Source organism: Tursiops truncatus, chromosome 1, assembly GCF_011762595.2.
Source record: "Tursiops truncatus isolate mTurTru1 chromosome 1, mTurTru1.mat.Y, whole genome shotgun sequence".
Lineage (NCBI taxonomy): Eukaryota > Metazoa > Chordata > Mammalia > Artiodactyla > Delphinidae > Tursiops > Tursiops truncatus.
Genome location: NC_047034.1, coordinates 156,025,884 through 156,051,914, shown reverse-complemented (window position 1 = coordinate 156,051,914; position 26,031 = coordinate 156,025,884). Strand labels below are relative to the sequence as shown.

Here is a 26,031-nt window from a genome sequence, read left to right as displayed (position 1 = left end):
CTAGTCATTGCTGCTTCCACAGCTCTTCAGTATCTTTAAAATATGGTATTTATAATTTATTTGGCTTTTTCCAGTTATTGCAACCAGAGTACAGTATGTGTTAGGGTGCTATACCCTATGCAAATCAGAATTCCAAAATACAAGTATGATTTGAATGAAGAACGAAAAAACAGCTTTCAGTTTTGAACATTGATTTAAAAGATTGCCAAGGGGCTTCCCTGGTGGTGCAGTGGTTGAGAGTCCGCCTGCCGATGCAGGGGACGCGGGTTCGTGCCCCGGTCCGGGAAGATCCCACATGCCGCGGAGCGGCTGGGCCCGTGAGCCATGGCCGCTGAGCCTGCACGTCCGGAGCCTGTGCTACACAACAGGAGAGGCCCATGTACCGCAAAAAAAAAAAGATTGCCAAGGATAAATCTATGGTCATAGTGCTAATGTGATTAACAAAGAAAGGTATACAAGGCAAAAGTTGGGCCAAAAATCCAGAAATATTCTTTGGCCATGTATTGTACATAGTTTGGATTTACTAAAAGACATAGTTTCAATTGTGCTGATAGCAATGACATTTTTTGGAGTAATTCAAAGATTATATGTAATATTTTCTGGACATGCCCAAAGATAGAATATATTGATGAAACACATCAAATATGACCTCAGAACCACTCTCAGACACATGGTAGAAATCTCAACCAAATGCCATTAAATCAATTACATTTAATTTACTTAAGATATGATATGTACCAGAAAAGTTAAATGAAACAAATAAAATTCTCCACTAAAGAACAAACTATGTTCATTGGTGGAAAAATATATTAATTTTAAAGAGATATTAGTAAAAAAAAATGTTAGTAAAAGTTTATAGAAACATAAGAGTTAACTATTTCACTTTTATTTATTTATTTATTGGCTGCGTCGGGTCTTTGTTGCTGCGCGCAGGCTTTTTCTAGTTGGGGTGAGCAGGGGCTACTCTTTGTTGCAGTGCCCAGGCTTCTCATTGCCGTGGCTTCCCTTGTTGCAGAGCACGTGTTCTAAGCGCGCGGGCTTCAGTAGTTGTGGCGAGCGGGCTTCAGCCCTAGGCCTCCGTAGCTGTGGTTCACAGGCTGTAGAGCGCAGACTCAGTAGCTGTGGCACACGGACTTAGTTGCTCTGCGGCATGTGGGATCTTCGTGGACCAGGGCTCGAACCCGTGTCCCCTGCATAGGCAGGCAGATTCTTAACCACTGTGCCACCAGGGAAGTCCCTGGACTGTTATTTTAAAATAACAGAAAATGACGACTCGTTGCTAAATTTGTTCAGATCTCTCTTCAATCAAGATTATACCTCAATCTATAGTACCCAAAAAGTAGTCTGTATAAAAATTAGTTTTGAGATTTTATGTCTGTGAATCTTATTCATTGTCAGACATTTTCCTTTCTTTGTTCTAATTGCCTCATATTTTATTGAAATCTCACTTTGGTTGTATATTTCACATGCAGTGTTTCTCAATTTCAAAAAAAAAATTTTCTGATATGTATAGATATATGTTTTAGTTTTAAAAGTGAAATAGGGCCTTCCCTGGTGGCGCAGTGGTTGGGAGTCTGCCTGCCAATGCAGGGGACACGGGTTCGAGCCCTGGTCCGCGAAGATCCCACATGCCACGGAGCAACTAAGCCCGAGCACCACAACTACTGAGCCTGCCCTCTAGAACCCGTGAGCCACAACTACTGAGCCCGAGTGCCACAACTACTGAAGCCCGCCTGCCTAGAGCCCGTGGTCTGCAACAAGAGAAGCCACCTCAATGAGAAGCCCGTGCACCGCAGCGAAGAGTAGCCCCCGCTCGCCGCAACTAAAGAAAGCCCGGGTGAAGCAACAAAGACCCAACCCAGCCATAAATAAATAAATAAATAAGTAAAATTAAATAAATAAAATAAAATAACAGTAAATTATTGAAATTTTTGAAAAAAAGAACTTAAGAATTTCTGTATGAGTATAGAAATGGCTTGAAGAAATGGTAAAAAAATATTTATATTATGAATAATGGTGATTTATATGATGAAATTAAAATAATTAATATTTTCTGTAATAATAATTTATCATACACCACCCAAACACAATGTTTGAACATAATATGTAAAATTAGATTCTCTCACCTTTGATAATTTGCTGATTTTCAGTCTTGAAAACCACAACTTTAAATGTATTTTTCTATTCTGTCATTATGAAGGTATATTTTTCAAGGAAGATGAATGGAATGCATTTCATTTAAAAATGTGCTTGCTTAATTTATAACTTGTAAATATTTAGACATATAGTATCTGGGCCTCCTTCTGCACGCTCACCCAGAACCCCACCAATGCTAGGGGCCAGCGTGAGCCCAGCACCCCAACCACTAGTACATTTCAGAGCTAGCCTGGTGCTCACGGAAAATTAGGGGCAAAGAAGCATGACTTAACGACAGCACTAGGGCCAGATGGTGGGCATGTTCCATACCAGCAGAGGGAAAGGGCAGGCCTGGGAGAGCCCTGGAGTGACTGGTCTGGGGAGGAGGTCCCAGTCCCTGAAGCTGGAATGTAGTCCATGGAGCTGGTTTCAGGACCAGTGAAAGACAGCTGCAGCCACAGGGGTATCTGCAAAACCCAGAGGGAAAACACTATCCTCCTTCCAAGGCTAGAGGAGAAGGAAATAGATGTCAAGGCAAAGAATCAGCTGCAGAGAGAGCGCCTGGGGCCAGGGCCTGAATACAATAGAGAAATCAAGCTGAGGTGTGACAGGCTTCCTGCAGGGGCTGAGGGAACAGGCGAGGCTGGTCTGGAGAGGCGGACTCAGGAAAAGCAAGCAGGGTCACTGAGGAAGCACGGCTGGCTGAGGGGCCCTAGGCTGGTGTGTGCAGAGCCGAGGACCTGGACCAGCCCTAGCCAAAGGCAGGAACGGGCTTGGGCTGGGTTCAGAGACCTGGACAGTAATTGAGCTGAAGGAGAGAGCGGGTTCCGGCAGGAAAGGAAGCGTTCTTCCTTCGGTGTCAGGAGCATCTTCTCTGCACCACGTTTGGACCCCACAGCTACAGGGTGTGGCCTGGGTGGGTAGGGGTGGGAATTGGGCGTTCCTGGCCCTACAAGAGGTAGCGGGGTCCAGGGCATACTGAAAACATACCCTAGACTCCCCCAGCTGCTGGGAACAGTTGGCAGATGAGTTTTCCCTGGATCCTGGAGAAAGAGGGTGTCCAGCATCTAATCAACGACCAACCTAGGCTCGCTCTTCTCCATCCTGGACTGAGGGAGGGTCTTGGGTCAAATTCTTGAAAGTTTAGAATAAATAAGGCAAAAAGAATCCAAAAGGATTGACAGTACAAAGCCATCTGTTCTCTCTCATCCCTCAAGCTCTTTGCCTCTGGGTTCTCACCCCAGGTTCCTACTCTCCTGAATCACCAGGGAGAGGGGAGGGTGATTCCCAAATGCACTAACTCCAAACAGAGGCCTTCCTTCCACTGTGTCTGAGCTCCCAGAGGCAATCAACTCTCAAGTTCTTTTTCCTCAGGTCAGACACAGAAGACTAAGTTAGACATTTCCCAAAGGAAACTGACTACTAAGGGAAAAGTCACATCAAAAGCAAGATAGAAAAAAAAAAAAAAAAAAAAAAAAAAAAATCCAAGATAGTACAAGACCACGGGGATGGATGATGCCACAGGGAATCATTTTTTTATTTGAACAGAATCAAATTTGGCCTCAGGAGATTCAGCTGGCTCTAGCGTGGACACGAGATCATTTCTCAGAGACCCAGCAAGAAGCAATTCATTCCACCAGAGCAAGTGAATTCATGACGTGGGCCCAGGCTGCCTCCTGGCCTTGGCCTGAGATGATGGTCAGTGTTGCATGGAATGAGCCAACCTAATTCCCAAGGAAGGAGAGATGACAATTACCAATGTGTATTTGGGCTTTTGTTTAATTCCTCTAGCAAGCAAGACAGGCGTTTGGCTGGTATGAGGTCTCAGGTGATACCCTTTCCCTTCCCACTTCTGCCCCCACTGGCAGGTTTCAGATATGGAGGAGACTGAGAAGACTTCTAGGAAAAAGAAGCAAATTAACCATGCCCACAGTTGAAATGCAGACAGGAGTCCAGATTCAAGGAGGAGGCAGGTGACAATATCCAGTCCTAGTGAGGGTGTGATAAAACAGGGACTGTTACGAGCTGTTGATGGGTGTGTGATTGGTGCTGCATTTTTGGAGGCAATTTGGTGATTTAATTAAACCATTTAAGTGCGCACACATACTCCTTGACGCAGCGATTTCACTGCCAGGAATTTATTCTACAGATTTACAAGTATGCAAAGATTTGTGGACAGGGACACTCATTGCATTATTAGTTATCACAGTAAAGCAAATGCCCAAGGGGTGGGATAGGGAGGGTGGGAAGGAGACGAAAAGAGGGAGGAGAAATGGGAATATATGTATAGCTGATTCACTTTGTTATACTGCAGAAACTAATACACCATTGTAAAGCAATTATACTCCAATAAAGATGTTAAAAAAAATGCCCATCAACAGGGGGATCAATTGAGTGAAATCAATACTCTGCATCTATTAAAAAGAATGAGGTAGATCTATACGTGCTGATATAAAAAGAAGTACAAGATACATTAAATGAGGAAAAGTGCAGAAGAGCCTTGTAACACTATCCCATTTGTGGATTTTTGAAGGAAATTGACTATACCTATATCTGTACTGTAATAGAAAATCTCTGGAAAGATACACAAGAAACTGTGAATGGTGGTTACCACCGGGAGAAGCTTTATTTTTGATTTTGCATTTTTCTCTACTGCTTTGAATTTCTTTTCATGAGCATTATTTTTAAAATGTAAAAGAAAACAGTTAAAGGAGGAATAAGGGAACAATGAAAGGTAATGTATCAAAAATTAAAGAAATTTCTCAAACTTACCATTAGAAGGCAAATTCAGCAATAGGACCTGAGGTCAGTAAGACATGGTAGCTGACTGGTGAACCCTTCCTGACCCATCTGACTTGGCAACATGAACACGCTGCCCTCACTCATTAAGCTTGAGATCCAAGCAGCCTTGTTATGGGGCCCCCTATAACATGGCCGAGGAGAGGGAGTGGTTCCATTCCCCCACTTGAAGCCAACTGCTAAGTCATCAAGGCACGAGGAGGGAAAGCACTGGTGGCCAGAACCATTGCCAGGGATTTGCACCCAGTGACAGAGTCCCGGCTAAGCTGAAGCAGAAGGCAGCAAGTCTGACGGATCCCTGTCCCAGCTAATGGCAGGATGGATCTCCAGCTTGGTTATCACCAAGTCTTGGCACAGGACTCTTGGGACAGTGGAGGTGATGGCAGAGTCGTGGGTAACCAGCAACTGCAGACGGAAGCAATCATCAGGACTGCTTCAAGAATGCATCTGGGGGCTTCCCTGGTGGCGCAGTGGTTGGGAGTCTGCCTGCCGATGCAGGGGACGCGGGTTCGTGCCCCGGTCCGGGAGGATCTCACGAGTCGCGGGGCGGCTGGGCCTGTGAGCCATGGCCGCTGAGCCTGCGCGTCCGGAGCCTGTGCTCCGCAACGGGAGAGGCCACAACAGTGAGAGGCCCGCATACCGCAAAAAAAACCAAAAACAAACAAACAAAAAGAATGCATCTGGTAATACAAGCTTGGAGAATCCCAGAAACACTTGAGGAAAATCTACCGGAGACTAGAATGTCTGAGTGAGTCCTTGAGCATTTTAAGCTAATGATATTCAGGTTTCATGCATTCATCTGACATACTGAAGTCTTACTACATGCAAGGCACAGTAGCAAGCAGTAAATATGACAAACATGGAATTTATTAAGTTGAATTGGATGAAAATAAAACTGCCACTATTCAACCCTTTTGGGTCTACAAAAATGGCACTCTCTTATGGATCGACATAAATACAGAGAAAAAGAACAACAGAAAAAAAAAAAAAGAACTAACCAGTTAATTGCTTGATTGCAATTGTGGAAAGAGCTATAAAGGAGCAACCAGATCTAACCCAGTCTAGGGAATGGTGTATGTGGTGCTGGTCAACAAAGGCTTCCCTACAGCTACGTTTGAGGAAGTGAGAATGGAAAGGAATTAACTTAGCAAAGGAGACGGAGGGACATCATTCCTGGCGGTCAGCTGCAAAGGCTTTGAAGAGGAGGAAACTGGTCTGTTCCAGGGACTGATAAGGTGACTCAACCCACGGAGACGGGCAGATGTGGTAGAGGAGAAGAGGGAAAATGAGGATGAGAGGATGCTGAGAGAGAAGCAGGAGGCAGTTAGCCCTTGTAGGCCCTGTTTAGGACTTTGGGGTTTATCCCCAGAGATTTTGAAAGCAATGGCATATTATGTGTATCCAAACACTGGCAAAGTCTAGGAAACATTCAGGTCAGTAAAGAATGTTCTTTCCCCTTTTGACAGAGCCCGAAGGTCTACAACTACAGGCGGCTAGTATGTGGCTGCGTCAGGACTGGAGTCTAGGTCCTTGCAAAGAGCTTTCACCACCCAGGACGCCACTGGGAGGGTGGCAGGGGTGAAGCAGGCAGCAGGCCAGGGGACTCTCTAGGAGGAGGCCGTGGAGGCCGAGGAGACCGAGTGTGACCCGGACCTCCCTACCCCCGGGAGGCAGCTCAGAGCCCAGCAGTCCTGGCAGAAGCTGCGCGCAGAGAAGCAGTAGATGAGCGGGTCCAGGCAGCCGTTGAGACTCAGCAGCGCCAGGCTGAGGGTGTGCAGGACGTCAAGCGTGGAGGTGGCCTGGCACCCTCTGTCGTCGCGGCCCACGGTGTCCTCCTGTCCGGCCACCCAGGGCGCCAGCAGCAGGTGGTAGGGCGCCAGGCAGAGGGCAAAGACCAACAGGTGCCCGAGCACCATTGTCCTGGCCGCGCGCCGGTTTGGACCGTCTGGGGCGAGGGCCGGGCCCGGGCCCGAGGGCGCCGCGAGCACCCGCGCCAAGCTCACATAGGCCGCAAGCACCAGCAGGAAGGCGGCGGGGAAGGCGGCCACGGTGTCGTAGGCCAGGTCCGCGCTGGCGCTGCCCGGCCTGGGGCGCAGCGCATGCGGGGCGGCCAGCGAGGGTGCGGCACAGGCCTGGCCGGCCAGCCGGGCAGCAGCACACGTGGCGCGGGCGGGGCCCCTGCGGCGCAGGGCTGGGCGGCCGCACCGAGCCGCAGCGGCACACGCTGGTGAGCGCCGCGAAGGCCAAGGCCGCGTAGGTGGACACGCAGTAGGTGGTCCCGGCCGCGCGGCAGGCAGCCTCCAGGAAGGGCCAGTGGGTCGGGCCCAGGTAGTACGTGAGCCGCAGCGGCAGTGTAAGCATGAAGAGCACGTCGGCCATGGCCAGGTTGAGCAGGTGGAGACGCAGGGCCTGGCCCAGGCGCCTGCCGCGGCGGACGAACACTGCCAGGGCCGCCACGTTAGCCGGCAGCCCCAGGCCCGGCGCCAAGGCGTAGGCTGTGGGCACCGCAATGAAGCCAGCAGGGTCGCCCCAGGGGCTGCGGCCGCCAGCACCAACACCCAGGTCCCCAGCGCTGCTGTTCATCTCGGACCTTGGGCTAGCAAGAGGAAGAGAGGTCACCATGGAGGTTAGCCATACAAGAGCCCTCCATCCCGCCTTCCCCCACCCGACCCCCGTCCTCTTTTCCTCAGTCGGTGGTGGTGGGAAGCCCGGTGAGGGGCTGAGGCCTGAGCACAGCCAGCACCAGCTGGGGATGGAGAGGAGGGGATGGGCTCCAGAGTTATCTGAAGTAGAATGAGCTTGGTGACAAGATGTAGAAAATGAGGAAGAGACAGGAATCCCAGGTAGTTTGGAAATTTCCAACCTTGGCGACTGGGAGGGTGAAGGTGTCCCTCACAGATGGTGTACGGTTCTGACTTGTGGTGCCCAGGTATGTGCATTAATAAGCCTAAGCAAGGCTGAGCCAACAGGGAGTTATGGAGAAACCAGGCTGGAATATAGGGTCCTTCCTAGAAAAAGCCCACGCCTCCCTGCTCCAGTGCCATCCAGATCAGTAGGGGGGAGAGTGAGGCGTGGATGGAGTTATGGACTTAGGATGCAGTGACCCAGAGGCAGGCCCATGCACAGTGACCTTGGACTTACCTTGGTGAAGGTCCTCTCCTGGGGCTTGCCTGGAGCACCCTGGGCAGAGCTGAAAAGGTTTCAGGTCTCACAGGCCTTCCAGTCTTGTTTCCTTCCCCCTTGCCTTTTGACCACAAAGAAGTCCTGGGTCTGATTTAAAACTTTGGACAGCAAAGCAAAAAGAGCACAGGCCCGGGAATCAGGCAGATCCTAGATACACACATTTATCTGCCATTATGACCTCGGGCACATTACTCAGCTTCACTGAGCCTGTCTTCTCTGCTGTAAAATGGAGATTAAAATACCTGCCTCACAGTGGTGTTGGGGGGATTATGAGAAAACATAAGTAAAACTCTGAGCACTGGCTGACACTGGGGAGATACGCTCCCTTCCCCTCTAGGCAGCACAGAGATGAAAGTGTACACTCACACAGGCACACACACAGCGTTAGGGACACGGACACCCCAGTCAAACACAACAGCACAAACACATCTGGGCATATTCCCCCTCTCCCCAAGGGGGTAAGTGCACAAGCCAATGTCCTGTTCCTAGTTGTGGCACATAGTCACACTCCTAGGGTGTTCCAAAACATGGTTCCTCCAATACCAAAATTTGTACTTCTTACCTTTGAATCTCTCAGGCTCCAGTCCTTTCTGGGACCCTGAGTGAGTGTATTCCCTTCTGCCCCTCGCACTCAGCTCGGCCCACCATGGCTCTGGCCCTAACCATCCCACCCTGAACCTCTCCCCGCCTTCCCACCAGATCACTCCTCTCTTACCTCTTGCTGCTCTGGCTGCTGCAGATCTCTTTGGGTTCCTGGGGGCCTGGGTTTAAGGAGCTGAGACAGATGAGAATCCACTGCCACCCACATATCCTAGGCCCTCCCATCAACTGACTAATCCCAAGACATGACATGAAGAATGGGCTCAACAGCTGGAAGGGCTGGAGTCCACCTGTGACAGCTGTGAGCAGGGTTTGTGGGGTGCAGCCAGGGCCCCAAGGGAAGGGAATGTCATTGCAAGGCAAGGGGGCACAGGGAGGGAGATAGCAAAGTATAAGGAAGGCCTCGCAGCTGAATGTCATTGTGCCAACCTGACCAAGGCTTAGGCTGTGGTTTGGGGGGCCCATTTCCTAAGGCCTGGCTTCTCCTTGGGGTGAGGCAGCACAGCTAAAGCTAAAGATACTCCTGCTGCTGTCAATCCCAACTGCTCCTCCATACCAGCTGGCCAGCCTACTCTTCCAGCACCCTGCCTTTACTGAAGCTGCTAGGTGGGCCCTACAGCCAAGCTTGAAGGGCCCTGTAGCTGCTAAATCAGCTTACAGGCCAAGCCTCGGTAAATAGGAGCCTTCAATCTAATACCAGCTGTGTGAGGTTTTACTCAAAGTCCTGGTTGGAGACAAGCTGGCTATGGAATCCTGGAAGGGGTGGAGATGGTAAGAGGCCAAGATCCCAGGGTTTCCAGGCTCTACTTTCAAGGGCTTCAAAATTTTCATGCAGAAGGGCAATTCTGGGAAGCAATGGAGATTTAATTACATTGAACCGATCATCCCATCTACCTTCAAGTTGAAGAGCAGGGGTGCCACACCTGCCCACTTCCAACTTTGGCAACTGGTGCAGTGGAAAGTGTGGGTTCTGGAGTCAACCAGGTCTTAATTCTAGTCTCAGGTCTGACACATAGGCACTTAAGCTTTCTGAATCCATTTTCTCATCTGTAGAACTGCTATTTAATAACAAACGCTATTTAATAATAGCATTTACTGAGCACTTATTATGTACCAGGCACTACTGTAAACACTTTAACTCACTAAATCTTCACAGCAACTCTATGAAAATATTTGCCATTATTATCCATATTTGCAAATAAGTTAATAAGTGGCACTATCTACTCTCTCCCTTCTTCTTTGCTGACCACTTGACCAGTGTGGGTAAATCTTAACTTGTCTAAGTCCAACTTGGAAATTCCATTCTCCTTGCCAGTGACTGGTCTAAGAATGGAAATGTGACATAATTCTGTACAGTGGGATGCAAGGGGAAACCTAGGGTCTTCTAAGAGAGCTTTCCTCTTTCTTTTCACCTTTGGATATTATGTGCAAATGTGTTGTCTGGAGTTGCTTCAGCTATTTTGTAACCCTGAGGGCAGAAGTCAATAAATTGAAAGCAGCACAACTACTGAGCCTGCGCTCTAGATCCCACGAGCCACAACTACGGAGCCTGTGAGCCACAACTACTGAAGCCCAGGCGCCCAGAGCCCGTGCTCCACAACAAGAGAAGCCACCACGATAAGAAGTCCGCACACCGCAACAAAGAGTAGCCCCCACTCACTGCAACTAGAGAAAGCCCATGCACAGCAACGAAGACCCAATGCAGAGAAAAATAAATAAATTTATTTTTTTTTAAAAAAGAAACTGAAGCTATGTTATCTCTGGACCTCTTATGTGACAGAAAGTTTCCTTATTGTTTTGACACACTGTACATGTAGTATACATATACTACTACATATATATGTATTAATATACATATATATGTATACACACACACATACATACACACACACACACCCCTAACTATAGAGAGGTTGCATCACTGTGCTTTCAGACACAAGAAGACCTAACTAAGAGTGCCAGCTTACCTGAGGTTCCCAGCTCATCAGTGTCAGAGCAGAAATTACCCTTCTATAGTGAAGATGAAATGGAGTAATATACATAGACTTCTCTCACTCCTGTGGGCTCCCAAAAGCCATTCCCTAACCCCCAAAGCAATTTGTAGGCTGGTGGCTAGAGTATTTGCATAAATAAATGATTTCTTTTTCTTCACTATTTTCCCTTATGGAGGTACATCACTTCCCAAAAGAACCCCACTGAGGTGAAGATGGTTGGTGATGTGATAGTAGGTACCCTAACATGGTCACTTGCCCTCGAGAATTGTCTCTCACACACACCCTTCCGACTCCCTAGGACCTCTGGGATTCATCACAGGTTCTGGCACTGCTTTAACGTGCAGCATGCCTTAGAGTTGGCTGTCCCCTGCCTCCATCTAGGTGCCAAGGAGCACTTCCCTGGCAGTTTCAGGTCCTGTAAAATGACTTAATGCCCATCTCTGTTAGCTTTACAACTCTCAAGTGCACAAGATAAAAAGGAATGGGAGGGGGCTTCCCTGGTGGCGCAGTGGTTGAGAGTCCGCCTGCCAATGCAGGGGACACAGGTCCTAGCCCTGGTCTGGGAGGATCCCACATGCCACAGAGCTACTGGGCCCGTAAGCCACAACTGCTGAGCCTGCGCATCTGGAGCCTGTGCGCCGCAACAAGAGAGGCCGCGACAGTGAGAGGCCCGCGCACCGTGATGAAGGGTGGCCCCCGCTTGCCGCAACTGGAGAAAGCCCTTGCGCAGAAACAAGGACCCAACACAGCCAAAAATAAATTAATTAATTTAAAAAAGGAATGGGAGGGACATCCCTGGTGGTACAGTGGTTAAGAATCTGCCTGCCAATGCAGCGGACACAGGTTCAATTCCTGGTCCAGAAGATCCCACATGCTGCGGAGCAACTAAGCCCATGAGACACAACTACGGAGCCCCCATGCCACAACTACTGAAGCCCACGCGCCCTAGAGCCCGCGCACTCTAGGGCCCACATGCCGCAACTACTAAGCCTGTGTGCTCCAACTACTGAAGCCCGTGCGCCTAGAGCCCGTGCTCCGCAACGAGAAGCCACCGCAATGAGAAGCCCATGCACCACAACAAAGAGTAGCTTCCGCTCACCACAACTAGAGAAAGACCGCGTGCAGCAACAAAGACCCAACGCAGCCAAAAACAAATAAAATTTAAAAGAAAAAAAAAGAATGGGGAGTACCCCACGTGGCTCAGCAGGCAGAAGCAGGTATACTCAGTACTCTGCCGTACTCGATGTGTAAATTCTGAGCATATAATAAAAACCTTAAAAACGTGCATGCCTTTTGAATCAGCACCCTCACTTTTAGGGAAAGAAAATAAATATGCAGAGATGATTAACTGTGAGGTTTACAATAGTTAAAAAATTGGGAATAATCCAAATGTTTCTCATTGGGGGCTTGTATAGATACATTACAGTACATCCTTACAATGGAATACTATGCACCCATTAACATCAATGAGGTAAAACAGACAGAGAATGGTATTACAGTGTATTAGGTTTAAAAAGCAGATAATAAAGTAGTATATATGGTCTCATTTTCATTTAAAAACATCTGTATAAAGGCACAGAAAAAACTGGGAGGTACAGTTATACAAAGGAATTGAAAGTAGTTATTTGGGGGCATTAAAAGTTTCGGTGATTTAAATTTATTTTCTATTTTCATATGACATGAGGAATGCTAGAATATGTAACATGTACCCCTCAAAAAAGAGCAGTAAATGTCCAAGAGACAAAGCAGGGCCAGGTAGACCAGATGTCTACTTCAACGCTGGCCAACCTTGGGTGTACTGGTAACAAGGTGACATTCTGTGTTCCACCATGTTCCTGCTTTGGCAGTGACATGGCATGAGGAGGCAAGACAGACTCTACTCCCAGGATTCCTTGAATGCACTTGGAGACTTCCTCCTAGGGTGTCTGAACATCTTTTTAGTTTGGACTAAGAGCTAGCAGATATCCAGCAGCAGCAGGAGCCCCAGGCAGACGATGGCTGGGATGCAGGTGTTCAGTGATTCTTTCAGAGACACCAAAGTGAAGATAGCCCCTGGAATGGAAAATGAGGTCCCTGAGGCTCCCTGGGAATGCTCAGGATATCCAGGAGCTCAGGGCCCTCCAGCCAAGCTGACCCACTCTACCTTAAGCCCTCTCTTGAACACTGCCCCCCACCAACACACACACCCTAAACTAGCTGCACTCATCTCTCTGACCTCCCAGAGAAAGCAGAACCAGAAATCAAAAGTTTCTTGAACTAACGTAGACCCTCTCAGATGGCAAGAAATAGCAACAATCCAACCAAACAGGGCAAGGTGAGTAGGTGGGCATTTTGGAACAGATTCTCCCTGATCCTTCTCCTTTCTCAATCCTAGTGGAGGGAAGAAGGCCCAGGGATTGGTGGTGGAGGTAGTGGGAAAGATCTGAAAATGAAGGAAGCTGTGGAAATGGAAAGAAAGCCTGGAAGAAGGGTGGTAGTGGCAGCAGCAATGGTGACACAAGGCCAGGGGACATAGAAGAGCCTGAAGATGTCTGGCCTTTGAAGCAGCAGCTGTCTTTGTACATCAGCAGTTCCTGTGGGCAGAGCCACTAAGAGGAGGCCCTCTAGGAATGCCTGCCACAGGGAAATCCTCTGCCTTTCTGGTCAGGGGGCCCAGCTTCCTTGCTCTCTGTTTCCACCTGCCAGACACATGAGTCCAGTGGCGGCTGCTACTCCAACCCCTCATCTCAGGGTAGGGGTAATGAGAAAGGGGTAGGGGCTTTTAGGTTACAATATATCCTTATAATGGAAATACCATGCAGCCAATAGAATTGATGACATAGAAGGTATATCTGACATAGAAGAGGGTTATAGTATATTAAGTTTAAAAAGCACTTGGCCTAGTCTGAAGACCATGGAAACTGCAATAGAGCAGGAAATGCTTCTGGTTCCAGATGAAAAGAGTGGCAAAAGTAACGAGAACAGCCAGACTTTTTGCTATCACCCTCGCCTAGAAGTCCCCATTTCACCAGCCCAGTTGCACCCCCCTTACCCATCATGAGCAGTGTCAAAAGCAAGTTGCTGATCTCTTGCAGCATCGGTGGGCCCAGGACCAGCAGCAACCCAGCTAGCAGTTCCAGCCAGCCCACAGCCACTTGGTAGCTCATGGGATCTGGCTGGTAGCCGAACACCTTCAGTGGAAACACCTCAGCGAACTGCACGAACAGGGCTTTCTAGGGGCGGCAGGGAATGCCTGTCAGCCAGAGTCACCAAGGATCCACTGCCCAGATGCTCCACAGAGGCATTCTGTGCCAGTGCCCTCAACGCCCCCAGCAAAGGAGATACTACTCTAGGCCAGGTCCAGGGCTAAGGTCAGCCAGCCTGGAAAGGAGACGGCCTCCCTGGGGGGCTGAGCTTTGGAATCAGAAAACAGGCTTTACGCTCCAAGAAGGGTGGGATGGTGGTACAGAGATGGACTGATTTTCTCACCAGATTACAACCCAGCCCCAAATTCCGGGAAGAGGAAGCTAGGCTTGGGCTTTCTCATCTAGTGCCAAGGCCTTGGGAACTCCGGCGCTTCTCTTTCTGTTTGGCCTGGTTTCTCTTCAGGCTACTATGCAGGGAATATCTGGTGAGGAGGAAGGGAATGGAAGGGGAGATTCTTGTTCATTAAACAGATTCTACTCAATATCATATGCTGGGACCTGGCTCTCATTGCAGTAGACAGAAAGGGAGTTGAGGGGGTCAAAGTGAGTGACTCAGCTCGCTCGCTAAGTCAAGCTCTGTCCTGGGCCACATGACAACTTCACCTGGACCCTTAGGTTGGCTACCTTTGCTGGCTCTCCCACCTCAGCTCTACCTCCCCTACTCAGTGCTCTAAGGAAGAAACTCTAAGCTGTCCGGTTCTGAGGATGTACTTCCCCAAACAACCCCCCACCCTAAGCCAGGCCTGGAAGAAGGAAACTGGCAGAGATCTAGAAGTCTGGCTTATCTGAGGGACTGGGCAGATTGGTGGGCAGAAGGACATGACAGCTTTTCGGAGAGTCTGGAACTAGACAGGAAGTCGAAGGGCGACTTCTAGGCCTCCCTCTCAGGCTCTGGGAAGGGCTCTCTGGATTCTAAGTTAGGAGAGTATCTAAAGTTTGGGTCCTGCTTCTTGACTAGTTGTGTAACCTTTAGCAGATACACTTCACCTTCAGGGCAGGTTTCCTACTCTGATAAGCAGGGATTAATAACCCCCCGCCTCATGAACACCCCCAAGAACTCAAGCAAAGGAAGGAGGGCGCAAAGGGAGCTCGGTCCCTCTCTCTCCCCAAGGGTCCCAGAGTATTCCTCATCGGCTCCAGATTTGCCTGGGGCCAAAAATGCCCGAATGGAAGGGAATGTGACCGTCCCCTTCCAGGGAAAATCCAGAGAACTCGGAGGAACTCCCCAGGCAGGGGCCCACGCCTAAGTAGCTGTCCAGGTGCTCCCCCCAGCTCTAGCGCCGTCTGGCCCGAAGACAGGCGGGTCCGCGGGGCGCGGGCGGGCACGGAGAGGCGGGGGCCGGCCGGGCACCTGGGTAACGGCCGGGGTCGCAGCCCCCGCCGCCCTGCGGCCAGTCCCCCGCCCAACCGTCCGCCGCCCACCCCGCGCCGCTCACCATCTGCTCTGACACCGGAGCCGAGATCTGCTCCGAGAGCTTGGCCGCCCCCGTGAGCGCGAAGAAGCCGCCCAACAGGACGCGCAGAGCTGCGAGCGGGAGCGCCATGGCCGCGCCGGCCTCCGCGACGCGCCCGCCTCAGGGTAGGCCCCGCCGAAAACCCGCCCCCTGCCGCCCGTCCGTTTCCTCCCTCCCGGGGCGGCCGGAAGACCTGCGCCAGAGCCGCCGCTCCTCGCCCCCAAGGGGGTTGCCGCCCTCTTTTGGGCCAGCACCAAAAGGCTGAGGCAGGAGACGGCGCTTGGGCAGGGCAGCCCCATCTCACAGATGGGGATACTGAGGCCCACTTGCTCTTAACTAAACGGGCCCCTCCGAATTCAGGGAAAGTCTCCCAGCTAGTATGGACAGAGTAGAATCAAACATGGGTATATGGACGTGACGTGCAGAAGAGCTCTGTGACGGTCAAAAGACGTTGCGCGGCGGGGGTTAGGGAGGTAGGGGAGGAGGGAGTCGCTCCTGCCCTTGCCACACTAGCTTGGCGATCCGAGCTGTCACCTAACCTCTTTGGGCCTCAGTGGCGTCTGCATCTGTAAATGGGGATAATGCCGTTATCAGTTCCGAGCCTAGAGCAGGCCTAGCAGAACGCCTGGCACATGTAAGAACTCAGAATTATTTGTACATTAGTAAATTTATGAAATTATTAAGAATAAATCAATAACTAGTAATTTTAAAATAAGTTGTTCTTTTCTATCATTGCCTGAAATGTATTTTCCCTCTAATATCTCTCAGCTGAAGTTAAAATGGGAAAGGTGTTTGAAAATTCAGGTTCTTACAGCCATGGGTAGAGAGGCTTTCACTGAACAAAACCCTACAGGCCACTCCTGGCCCATCTGCTTTTACCTGGAAATCTATCTAGACCTGGATGAGAAAACTGACAAATTCAGAAAGCGCTCTGGTTTTACTCCCTTCCCCTCCCTCAGCTAACAATGTTTGTTTACATTTTTTAATAAAAATTTTTAAGGCAGCTTTCATGACACATGAAAATTATATGAAATTCATGTTTCAGTGTTCATAAATAAGTTCATAAACTGTGGTTTATTGAACCACACTTTGCGTATTGTCTACTGCTTTTGTGCTGCAACAGCAGAATTGAGTAGTTCCCACCTTACAGCCTGCGAAGCCTAAAATGTTCATTACCCAGCCTTTTATGAAAAAGGTTTGCCAAGCCCTGGTCTAGAGAGCCAGAGAGGCCCCTAACAGGGGTCTCAAACTCTCCTGCTGCTTCCACTTCCTGATAGCCGAGCTGCTTGGATCTTTGTTTTCTACCTACCCACAACCTGCTGGGTAGGTAGCCGGCAGGCTGAAGACTGAAATGTCCTATGTGCTTCTAAAGACCAAGCAGTTTCAACATCCAGGTGTGCTAGCTATTACATTATAAACTGGGCCTTTCATTACCTACATCTTTGTCACTAATCCAAATTATCTGATCAGTTAATAAAATAGCTAAGTTCTCTACCTTGGACTATTATATATAATTATGTATAAATGCATAATTATTAAATTCCTCAATGAAAAGAGAAAAATTATTAAAACACTTATTTAATCACCGAGAACACACATCCACATTAGGAATTTATATTTTAGGATACTTATCTCATACAAAATTTAACACAAAAGTATAGACTTTGATAATAAGCAATATGCACATTACTATTCTTTCTCCTTTACTAATTTTTCTATCCTCGGAATTAAAGATGTGACTGCAAGTCGTAGGGCAGGGCCAGAAACCAACAGATTTCTTTGTTTTGACTCAGTCAAAGCTGAAAATGTAGCATCACATAAATAAATAGTTGAAAAAGGCAATAAAAATTTCAGTGCCTTTTCATGGAGTTCTGGGTAACTTGCCTTTGCATTTATCCAAAACTGAGTTACAGACATTGATTTAAATACTGATTGTAATCCTAAATCTGACGATAACCGTGCTAGTTTTTCTTCTTCGAAGTCCGTGAGATTACTATTTTGGTGATTCATAAAAGGATTAATTATCCACAAATTTCCTGAACACAAGTCTTCTTCTGGTGGGTAACAGTCATTGAGCATTTGAGAAAGTCCTTCCAGGTGCTCAAAAATAATGCTTGCAATACTGCTCATATTTAAGCCTGATGAGTTTGAGAATTCAGAAAATGAAGGGAACATGTCATAATCATTCTCTTCCATGCGCTTCAACCACATTTTTAACTTTTTCTTAAGTATATCGATTTTATTATACAAATTGAAGAGAGTAGTCATAGATCCTTGGAGACTTAAATTTAGTTCATTTATAAGTGAAAAAATATCTGATAAGTAGGCCAGCTTTGCAACCCATTCCTCATCAAAAAAATATTTGGCCAAATCTGAATGGTTTTGATTTAAAAATATTTCAATTTCATGTCGTAATTCAAATAATCTTGTTAAAATTCTCCCTCTTGATATCCAACGTACTTCAGCATGAAGTGGTAAATTCACGTGCTCAGACCCCATCTCTTCACACAAAATTGTTAACATTCGTGAATTCAACGCATTGCTCTTTATAAAACTTAAAATTTGTGCTGACTGCATAAGAATTTCATGTAAGCACGGAGACAACTTTTCTGCTGCTAAATGTTCACGGTGAATAAAACAATGTGTAAATGCCACTGTATTCATGGCAACTTCTTGAATTTTTGCCCTTAAACCAGAACACCTACCAGTCATGCTTGCAGCCCCATCTGTACAGAGACCAACACAATGCTTCCAGTTCAGAGATTTACTATCAATATATTTATTTATTAGTTCAAATATTTCAAAACCAGTCATCTGAGAAGGCATTTCAATGCAACATAATAATTCTTCTTTTATATCACTACAACCATAATCAATGAAACGAATATAGCACAAAAGAAGGGTGGTATTTGAGATTTCTAATGACTCATCTATCTGAAGGGCAAACCACTTTGATTCTCTGACTTTCTGAATCAGCTGATCTTCAATGTCTGCAGATAGTTCATCAATCCTGTGTCCAATTGTACTATTAGAAAGAGGAATGGTTTTCATTTTGTCTCCAGCACTGGAACCCAAAACTTCTGAACACATTTCTGCTAAATATGGTTTAATTATTTCTTCAGCAATGGAAAATGGCTTTTTGCTGGCAGCAATTTGGAAAGCAATTAAATAAGAAGCTTTCACAAGTGACTTTTCAACTAGTAAACACTTTTTTAAAGCACTGTTTTGACATTCCATTTCAAGAGATTTTTGTTCAAAAAAATCTACTGGTTTGTTTTCTAATTCTGAATGCTTTGTCTTCAAATGATGAGAAAGATTTGCTGGCTTCATGTTTTCACTGGATAAAATTTCTCCACAGATGACACACTGTGGTCTTGGTGAGCTTTCTTTTGATCCCGGACAGATAATAAAACCAACTTTTAAATATTCCACATCATAAGTCTGGAAAAAACCTATTCTTTTTTTCTTTGCAGGTGGAGAATCAAGTTCCGCATCATTTTTCTCATTAGGCATAGATAAATCTGAATGAAATATTTGAATCACTGTTATTTTCAAGAACAAATAAGCAATGTTCTTTATGTTTTTCCCCCACGTTTAAAATTTATATTTTGTTACTATTCATATTTGTCAAAAGCATACACTAATTAAGGTTTAAACACAAACCATAATACTTCCATGATGCCATTAAAAACTGAATTTCTTGGGACTTCCCTAGTGCTCCAGTGGGTAAGACTCCATACTCCCAATGCAGGGGGCCAGAGTTCGATCCCTGGTCAGGGAACTAGATCCCGCATGCATGCCGCAACTAGGAGTCCACATGAGGCAACTAAGAAGGCTGCAGGCAACAACTAAAAGTCCACATGCCGCAACTAAGAAGCCCGCATGCCGCAACTAGAAGATCCCGCATACTGCAACGAAGACTAAGACCTGGTGCAGCCTAAATAAATATTTTTAAAAAACAAAAAACCAAAAAACTGAATTTCTCTTTGCCCAAAGCTTGGTCACTGACTGTAGTAAAACTGTAGGCAGTGGTATGTGTCCTAGCAGTGCCATGTATTCAGTAGATTAGTGGAATTAGGGCTGATGTCCATAGAATACACCAAGTTAAGAGTAAACTATTTTAGGGACTTCCCTGGTGGCTCAGTGGTTAAGAATCCGCCTGCCAATGCAGGGGACATGGGTTTAAGCCCTGGTCCGGGAGGTTCCCACATGCTGCGGAGCAACTAAGCCCATGCGTCACAACTACTGAGCCTGCGCTCTAGAGCCCCCAAGCCACAACTACTAAGCCTGCGTGCCACAACTACTTAAGCCCGCGCACCTAGAGCCCGTGCTCCACAATAAGAGAAGCCACCGCAATGAGAAGCCCAGGCACCACAATGAAGAGTAGCCCGCACTCACCGCAACTAGAGAAAGCCTGTGTGCAGCAACAAAGACCCAACGCAGCCAAAAATTAATTAACACCAAAAAAAAAGAATATACTATTTTACTTTTTAAAAGATGGGGAAAAAAACTGAGAGGAGAAAAAAATTTGGCAAAAAGTTAACATTTGGTGAATCTAGATGAAGGGTATATTCATTATGTATATTCATCTAAGGGTGTTCATTGTGCTGTATTTTCAATCTTTCTGAATTTTGAATTTTTCAAAATTAAAGTTGAGGGTAAGGGGGTTAATTATTAGTTTTAATACCCAGTGTCAGTGAAGGTGTAGAGAAATGGATGCTCTCAAACATTGCTGATTGGAGCATAAATTCATATAACTTTTCAGGAGGGCAATTTTGCAATACATATCAAAATCTAAGCCTTAAAATTCTATGAGAGCTTTTGAATCAGTAATTCCACTACTTAGGATTTATCCTAAGGACATAATTAGACAAGTGGAGAAAGATCCATTTATACAGCTTAACTCAATACTGTTTATAATATTAAAAAACTAGAAGCAATCTAATGTCAACCTTAGGAGGATGGATATACATTATATATATCCATACGTTATATATACTGGAATCTATGCATCCATTAAGAATCTCAATGTATATTTAAATTTACGTTGATGTGGAATGATGTTTTCGTGCAATGTCAAGTGAAAAAGTAGTTTACAACAGTATACAGAAAACATCCTAATACTTAATCTAGAAATTCAAAAATGTATAAGCACACACATACCCACATATACAGCTGTCCACAGATCCCTTACTACCTTCCACATGTGAATGTGTATTTAATATAAATTCATGTAAACGAAGAGTGTATCATTTTTACAGGAATATAAAACAATCAAATTTACTGAGGAAGGAAAAGAGAATTCTCCTTGACTCCTACCAAAAGAAAGGCATCCTACATAAAAACTCATGGTTAGCTGTTGACAGACTAAGCTTTTACTTTCATCTTTTGGCTGCGCCGCACAGCACATGTGGGATCTCAGTTCCCCAACCAGGGAACGAACCCGCACCCCTCGCACTAGAAGCGCAGAGTCTTAACCACTGGACCACCAGGGAAGTCCCCCGACTAAGCTTTTAAATATATTCTATGAAGTAAAAGTAGCATTAAAAACAAAAATCAAAAAATGTTTTGGGCAGAGTAGCCTATAAAAGTAACTGAAAACATAAGGGTAGTGGGATTAAAAGCAGTTAACATGGATTGGGGCAAGAGTGTACAATATTTTCAAGTATGAATTCAAATAATTTTCCTAATCACCAATACCTCAGACATATAATTATACTCTTAGTAAGTCAATTCAGTATTTAAAAAAAGAACCAAGGTTAAATCACTAATACTTTTAACTAAATTCGTATCTTAGTAATTATAATAGCCTGTCTATACATTTGAAAAGCAGTGCACATGTACAGAAGATGCTTGTCCACTCTACACATAATGCTTTGCGTGCATATGGATTCAATTCAGTAGTTATTAGTGTTAATGACAATAAATACAAAAGGAATCAATTAGATGTTCAAAGTATGTGATCCAAGAATTGTTTTCACATTTAAGAAATTGTCAATGGCTTTCTTTTCCTTTCTTAAAAAATCAAAAACAAGCACACAAAACAGAAAACAAACTTACTACATGTGGAAAGCACAACAACACATACCTGTCTGACATTCCTTGTGTTGTGTATGTGGTTTGCAAGAGGTGGCCTTGGTCTGTGTGACGGGTTTGCACAATAATGCTTTGTTCTTTAAAAGCTTCAAAGACTGGGAAGACAGAAGTTTCATGGCATCTGTCTGTGTACTTCCCTAGTTAAAAAAATCCAGAAACCAGAGAGATTTTTTTTAGTACCTTCTCACTGACTAATATTGCTATCAGTTGAAAGGTGACATATATCAAGAGAAATATAATTCTCTAAAAGAGTGGTACAAGAAAGTTGCTTTGGAAAATATATACTAATTCCTAATTCTTCAATCAGTATCAGTACCATTTATTGATTTAAAAAAATACTCTGCCAATAATAAGTACAATCAAAACAAAGAAAACAATCTGATTAGGACAATTGGCTATTCAGAAAACTTAGATCCAACTTCAGACCATATGCAAAAAAATATTCCACATCGATTAAAGACCTCAACGTGAAAAAAATAAAACTTTAAAATCAATGGAGAATTTTCAAATAACCAGAACTCAGAGGAAGTATTCTTAAATAAAACACAAAAGAGTTAAAAATATAGTAGAAAAGGTTGATACAACTGACCACCTTGAAGTTTTAAGCTTTTGCAAACAAAGGTCTTAAAGGGTGAAGGATAAACAACAGAGTGGGAGAACGTATTTAAAACATGTTCTTTCATTCAGTAAACATTTACTGAACGTTTACGACAAGCCAGGCACTGTCCTTAGACCTGGGCATACAGCAGAAGACAAGAAAAAGTCCTGCTCTTATGGGCCTTACCTTCTAGAGGGAGACACAGAATATAAACAAGTAAAACAAATACATAATGTATAATTCCAGGTAGTAATAACTGCTATGAAAGAAATAAAGCAGGATAAGAGAATGGAGAGTGACAGCGTGGAGCAGAGGTAATTCTGGAGTAAACATTTGAGCAAAGACCTTATGAATATTCAAAAGAGCATGTCATGCAATGCCTGAGGTCAGAGGATTCCAGGCAGAGGGACTGAGATGCAAAAGACCTGAAGTGGGAAAGAGCGTGACATGCTTAAGGAACATCAACAAGAACAAGGCTGAAATAAAGTTAAGCCAGGGCTAAAATGATACATTTGGAAAGGTCGGCAGAAGCCAACTTGTATAGGACCTGGAAGGTCTTAGTAAAAAAAAAACAACAGAAAATTAGGATTGTACTTTAAGCATGATGGGAAACCACCGAACAGTACACAGTAGCCTCCCTCATCTGCAGTTTTGCTTTCCTTCGTTTCAGTTACCCATGGTCAACTGCAGTCTGAAAATATTAAATGGAAAACTCCAGAAATAAACAATTCATAAGTTTTAAATTGTACACCATTCTGAGTAGCACTATGGAATCTCTTGCTGTCCCATTCTGTCCTGCCCAGGAAGTTAACCATCCCTTTGTCCAGCGTATCCTGCCCATTAGTCATTTAGCAGCCATCCTGGTTGTCAGCTTGATTGCCGTGGTGTCACAGCGCTTCTAGTCAAGTAACCCTTATTTTATTTCATAATGGCCCCAAAGTGCAAGAGCAGTGATGCTGGCAATTCAGATATGCCGAAGAAAAGCCCTAAAGTGTGTCCTTCAAGCGCAAAGGGAAAAGCTTAACACTTCATCACAACACCTACGTTTTTCACCTCACTTCATCACCTCATATCACCACCACAAAGGTGAATACAGTACAATAAGGTATTTTGAGACAGAGATCACATTCATATAACTTTTATTATAGTATACTGTTATAATTGTTCCATTTTGTTATTGTTAATCTCTTACTGTGCCTACTTTATAAATTAAACTTTATCATAGATATGTATGTATAGGAAAAACATAGTGTATATATAGGGTTCGGTACTGCCCATGGTTTCAGGCATCCACTGGGGGTCTTGGAACGTATCCCCCACGGATAAGGGAGTACTACTGTTATTTAAATTTACTTTTTAAATAGGTGATAGAGGCAGTAATTTTGAATGACGTAACAATTCAAAAGGTATAAAAGTGTATACATGAAAAGTAAGTTTTCCACACCTGTCTGCCATCTATCCAGACTCAGTCTTGAACACAGTGTTCCCAGTTTCGTATACATCCTTCTAGAGATGGGCTATGTAATTAAATAAGTTGCTTCTGACTACACATGGTAGCATATTATTAGCAAGGCTCAGCACCTTGCTTTGCCACTTAGCGAACTATCTTGGAGGTATTTTCATAAAACTTTATACAAAGCTGCCTAGTAACAGCTTTATACACTGAATGTACTACATGTAATTTGAAGAGTCCCTGCTGCTAAACATTTAAATGTTACAAATCTTTTGCTATTATAAACAATGCTACAATAAATATCCTTACATACAAATTGATTCTTCATGTGCCAGTGTATCTGTAGACCAAGGTCTTTCTCTTTTCCTGCAAAAGCTTTCTTGTTTCCATTGGGTCCATGGCTTGGGAGAGGGCTCCAGCGTGGTTAAAAAGCTGCCTAGTGGCTGCAGGAAGAGGCTCAGACAGAAGCCCTGACACCGGAGGATAACAGAGGGGCCCCTCAAAGGCAGCTGGGCTGGAGGCTCCTAGCCCTTCTTGAGTTGAGGGTGGCCCCCTCAAAGATATACTCGCCCAGCCCAGCCTAACACCAGCCAGTGTGTCAGGTGGTGGCCCATCTTCTTTATGAGTTTCATCTCCTCATCTATGAAGTGATTCTCCAGGACGTCACAGAGATGGGGGTCTGCACAGGCAGAACCAGGGTATGAAGATCCAAAAGGGCCTGGTTCAGGCTCTTCTCCACAACCATGGTGGCTTCCATGGCATCCAGGGTTTTACCCCACTCATCTTGGGACAGTTTCTGCACACCCTGGAAGAGGATACAGCCACTGCGCTGGTTTTGCATCTTCAGGAGACTCGGAAGAAGTGGCCCACACTCTCCAGAGCCACATGACCACGGCGGAAATGGATGCTCAGAGAGTGGTACGTGTAGGAGGCCAGCAGAGGCAGGCTGACCAGGCGATTGACGGAGGCCTCCACCTTGGTGGAATAATTCTGACCAGTCTGGGAGTTCTTGGTTGACTGGCAGTAAGGACGATGAATGTGCAAAATATACCTGAAAGATAAATTCTTAAAATTGGAGTTCCTGGGTAAAACGGTATTTATGTTTTAAATTTTAATAGGTTTTACTAAATTGCCCTCTGTAGCAGTTTTACCAACTGCCATTGGCAATATGTAAAAATGCCTTAACAGTGTAATTCATCATTTTTATCTTTGCCATCTGATAAAACTGTAGTTCTAAATGGCATTTCTCTAATCTTGAAGTTGAATTATGTTTGCATGTGTTTAAGAACTATTATTTCCTGGTCTGTAAACTGATGGATCATACTTTTGCCCATGTTCCTAATGGGTCTTCTTACTGACTCACAGACACTCTCTACATATGGAAAAAAATAGCCTTTTATGGCATAAATTGCAACCTTGTTTTTTTCTGTGTCTTTGCCTTTGAAATGTAGTTGAATTTTCCTTACAAATCTTTTATGGCTTTTGGGTTCTGTGACATATTTAGACAGACTTTCCCCACTTCTGCACTAAAATTCTTTCCTATACTTTTTCCTAGTACTTTCATTATTTTTTAAAACTTAAAACTTTTCTCCATCTAGACATCATTTTGGTTTAAGAGGTAGAAATCCAACTGTATTTTCTTCCATATGTCTACTCAGTTGTCACAACACTATTTACTGAATAATCTAGATCTCTCCTACTGATCTGAACTGCCACCTAGATTGTTTCTAAATTCGCATATATATATATATATATATATATATATATATATATATATATATATATATATATTTTTAGGTCTATTTCTAGACTTCTTTTCTATTGAGCTGTCTATCCATGGCTTCTTGTTGTTTCAACTACGTAGCCTTATAAAGTCTGTTGTATAACTGATTCACTTTGCTGTACACCTGAAACTAACACAACCTTATAAATCAACTATACGCCAATAAAAATTTTAAAAACATTTTTTTAAATTTGTAGTTATCCTATAGTTTTGGGAACTAGCTCTTCCCCTTCTCTATTCTTCTTTTTTCAAAATTTCACTGAAGGTTTTTAAAGCACTGGAATGACAATCTGATTTGCGTTTTAAGATGATCATTCTGGCAATAGTGTGGAGAAAAAAACTGCAAAGGGCAAAAATGGAAGGAGGAAGACAAGTAGGAGGTCACTGCAATGCAGAAGAAAGGTGATGGTGGCTCAGACTAAGAAGACAGCAACAGGAGTGATAAGAAGGAACACTGGAGAGGAAGTGTGGGGGAAATAAAACAGCTCTGCTTTATTTGAGATGGCTATTCACAATCTAAGAGTAAATGTCAAGCAAGCAGTTGGATGGATACGTGAATCTAGAGCTCAGAGGTCAAGGCAAGAGAAATAAATCTGGTAATCAGCCACCATCTAGGTGGTTTAAAACCACAGGACTATAATGAGTCCCCTACAAAGAAATGTAGATTGACAAAAGGAACAAATGATTGACCTAGAAGCTGAAGAAGGTATTTCAAGGAATGAAGGAGAGATCAACTGTATCAAATGTTAC

At 45.0% G+C, this 26,031-nt stretch overlaps 2 protein-coding genes and 1 long non-coding RNA gene across 26 annotated transcripts in view; 1 reads left to right on the top strand and 2 right to left on the bottom strand.

The window, feature by feature from the left end:
- Positions 1-5,784: 5,784 nt before the first annotated feature.
- TMEM35B (transmembrane protein 35B) lies at positions 5,785-15,572 on the bottom strand. 7 transcript variants are annotated; one of them, XM_073792274.1, is made up of 4 exons: positions 15,334-15,550; positions 8,834-8,879; positions 8,077-8,179; positions 5,785-7,531 (listed from the first exon to the last, which is right to left on the bottom strand). In XM_073792274.1, the coding sequence occupies exons 1-4, from the start codon at positions 15,439-15,441 to the stop codon at positions 6,718-6,720; spliced, it is 1,071 nt and encodes a 356-aa protein (XP_073648375.1). In that variant the 5' UTR covers positions 15,442-15,550; the 3' UTR covers positions 5,785-6,717. The 7 variants fall into 7 exon arrangements, with proteins under 7 accessions (XP_073648375.1, XP_019793712.1, XP_073648388.1 ...); XM_019938153.3 differs by having other exon boundaries at positions 8,077-8,216; positions 8,834-12,764; positions 15,334-15,471; XM_073792287.1 differs by having other exon boundaries at positions 8,834-12,764; positions 15,334-15,471.
- Positions 15,573-15,735: 163 nt separating this feature from the next.
- ZMYM6 (zinc finger MYM-type containing 6) overlaps positions 15,736-26,031 on the bottom strand; it is a 44,832-nt gene continuing 34,536 nt past the window's right edge. For 15 of the 18 annotated variants that reach the window (XM_033838260.2, XM_033838295.2, XM_073792220.1 and 12 more), the window contains 2 exons: positions 21,440-21,584; positions 16,914-18,872 (listed from right to left, as the gene is read on the bottom strand). In XM_033838260.2, the coding sequence (XP_033694151.1) occupies positions 17,041-18,872; positions 21,440-21,584 (1,977 nt within the window). In that variant the 3' untranslated portion in view covers positions 16,914-17,040. Of the gene's footprint in view, positions 15,918-16,913; positions 18,873-21,439; positions 21,585-23,167; positions 24,550-26,031 lie in introns of those variants that run through there. The other 3 variants (XM_073792266.1, XR_004521732.2, XM_033838334.2) reach the window with 3 other exon arrangements.
- The window catches only part of LOC141276486 (uncharacterized), a 42,700-nt gene continuing 32,594 nt past the window's right edge, over positions 15,926-26,031 (top strand). Inside the window, exon 1 of the long non-coding RNA XR_012326113.1 lies at positions 15,926-15,985. This is a non-coding gene — a long non-coding RNA (uncharacterized lncRNA). The remainder of the gene's footprint in view (positions 15,986-26,031) is intronic.

Coding starts and splice junctions, on each gene's coding strand:
- TMEM35B (XM_073792274.1), bottom strand. CDS start 15,441: ATGGCGCTCCCGCTCGCAGCTCTGCGCGTCCTGTTGGGCGGCTTCTTC. Junction 8,180..8,833: donor AGCAGCCAGAGCAGCAAGAG/GTAAGAGAGGAG, acceptor TGTGGTCAAAAG/GCAAGGGGGAAGGAAACAAG. Junction 7,532..8,076: donor AGGAGAGGACCTTCACCAAG/GTAAGTCCAAGG, acceptor TCCTCTTGCTAG/CCCAAGGTCCGAGATGAACA.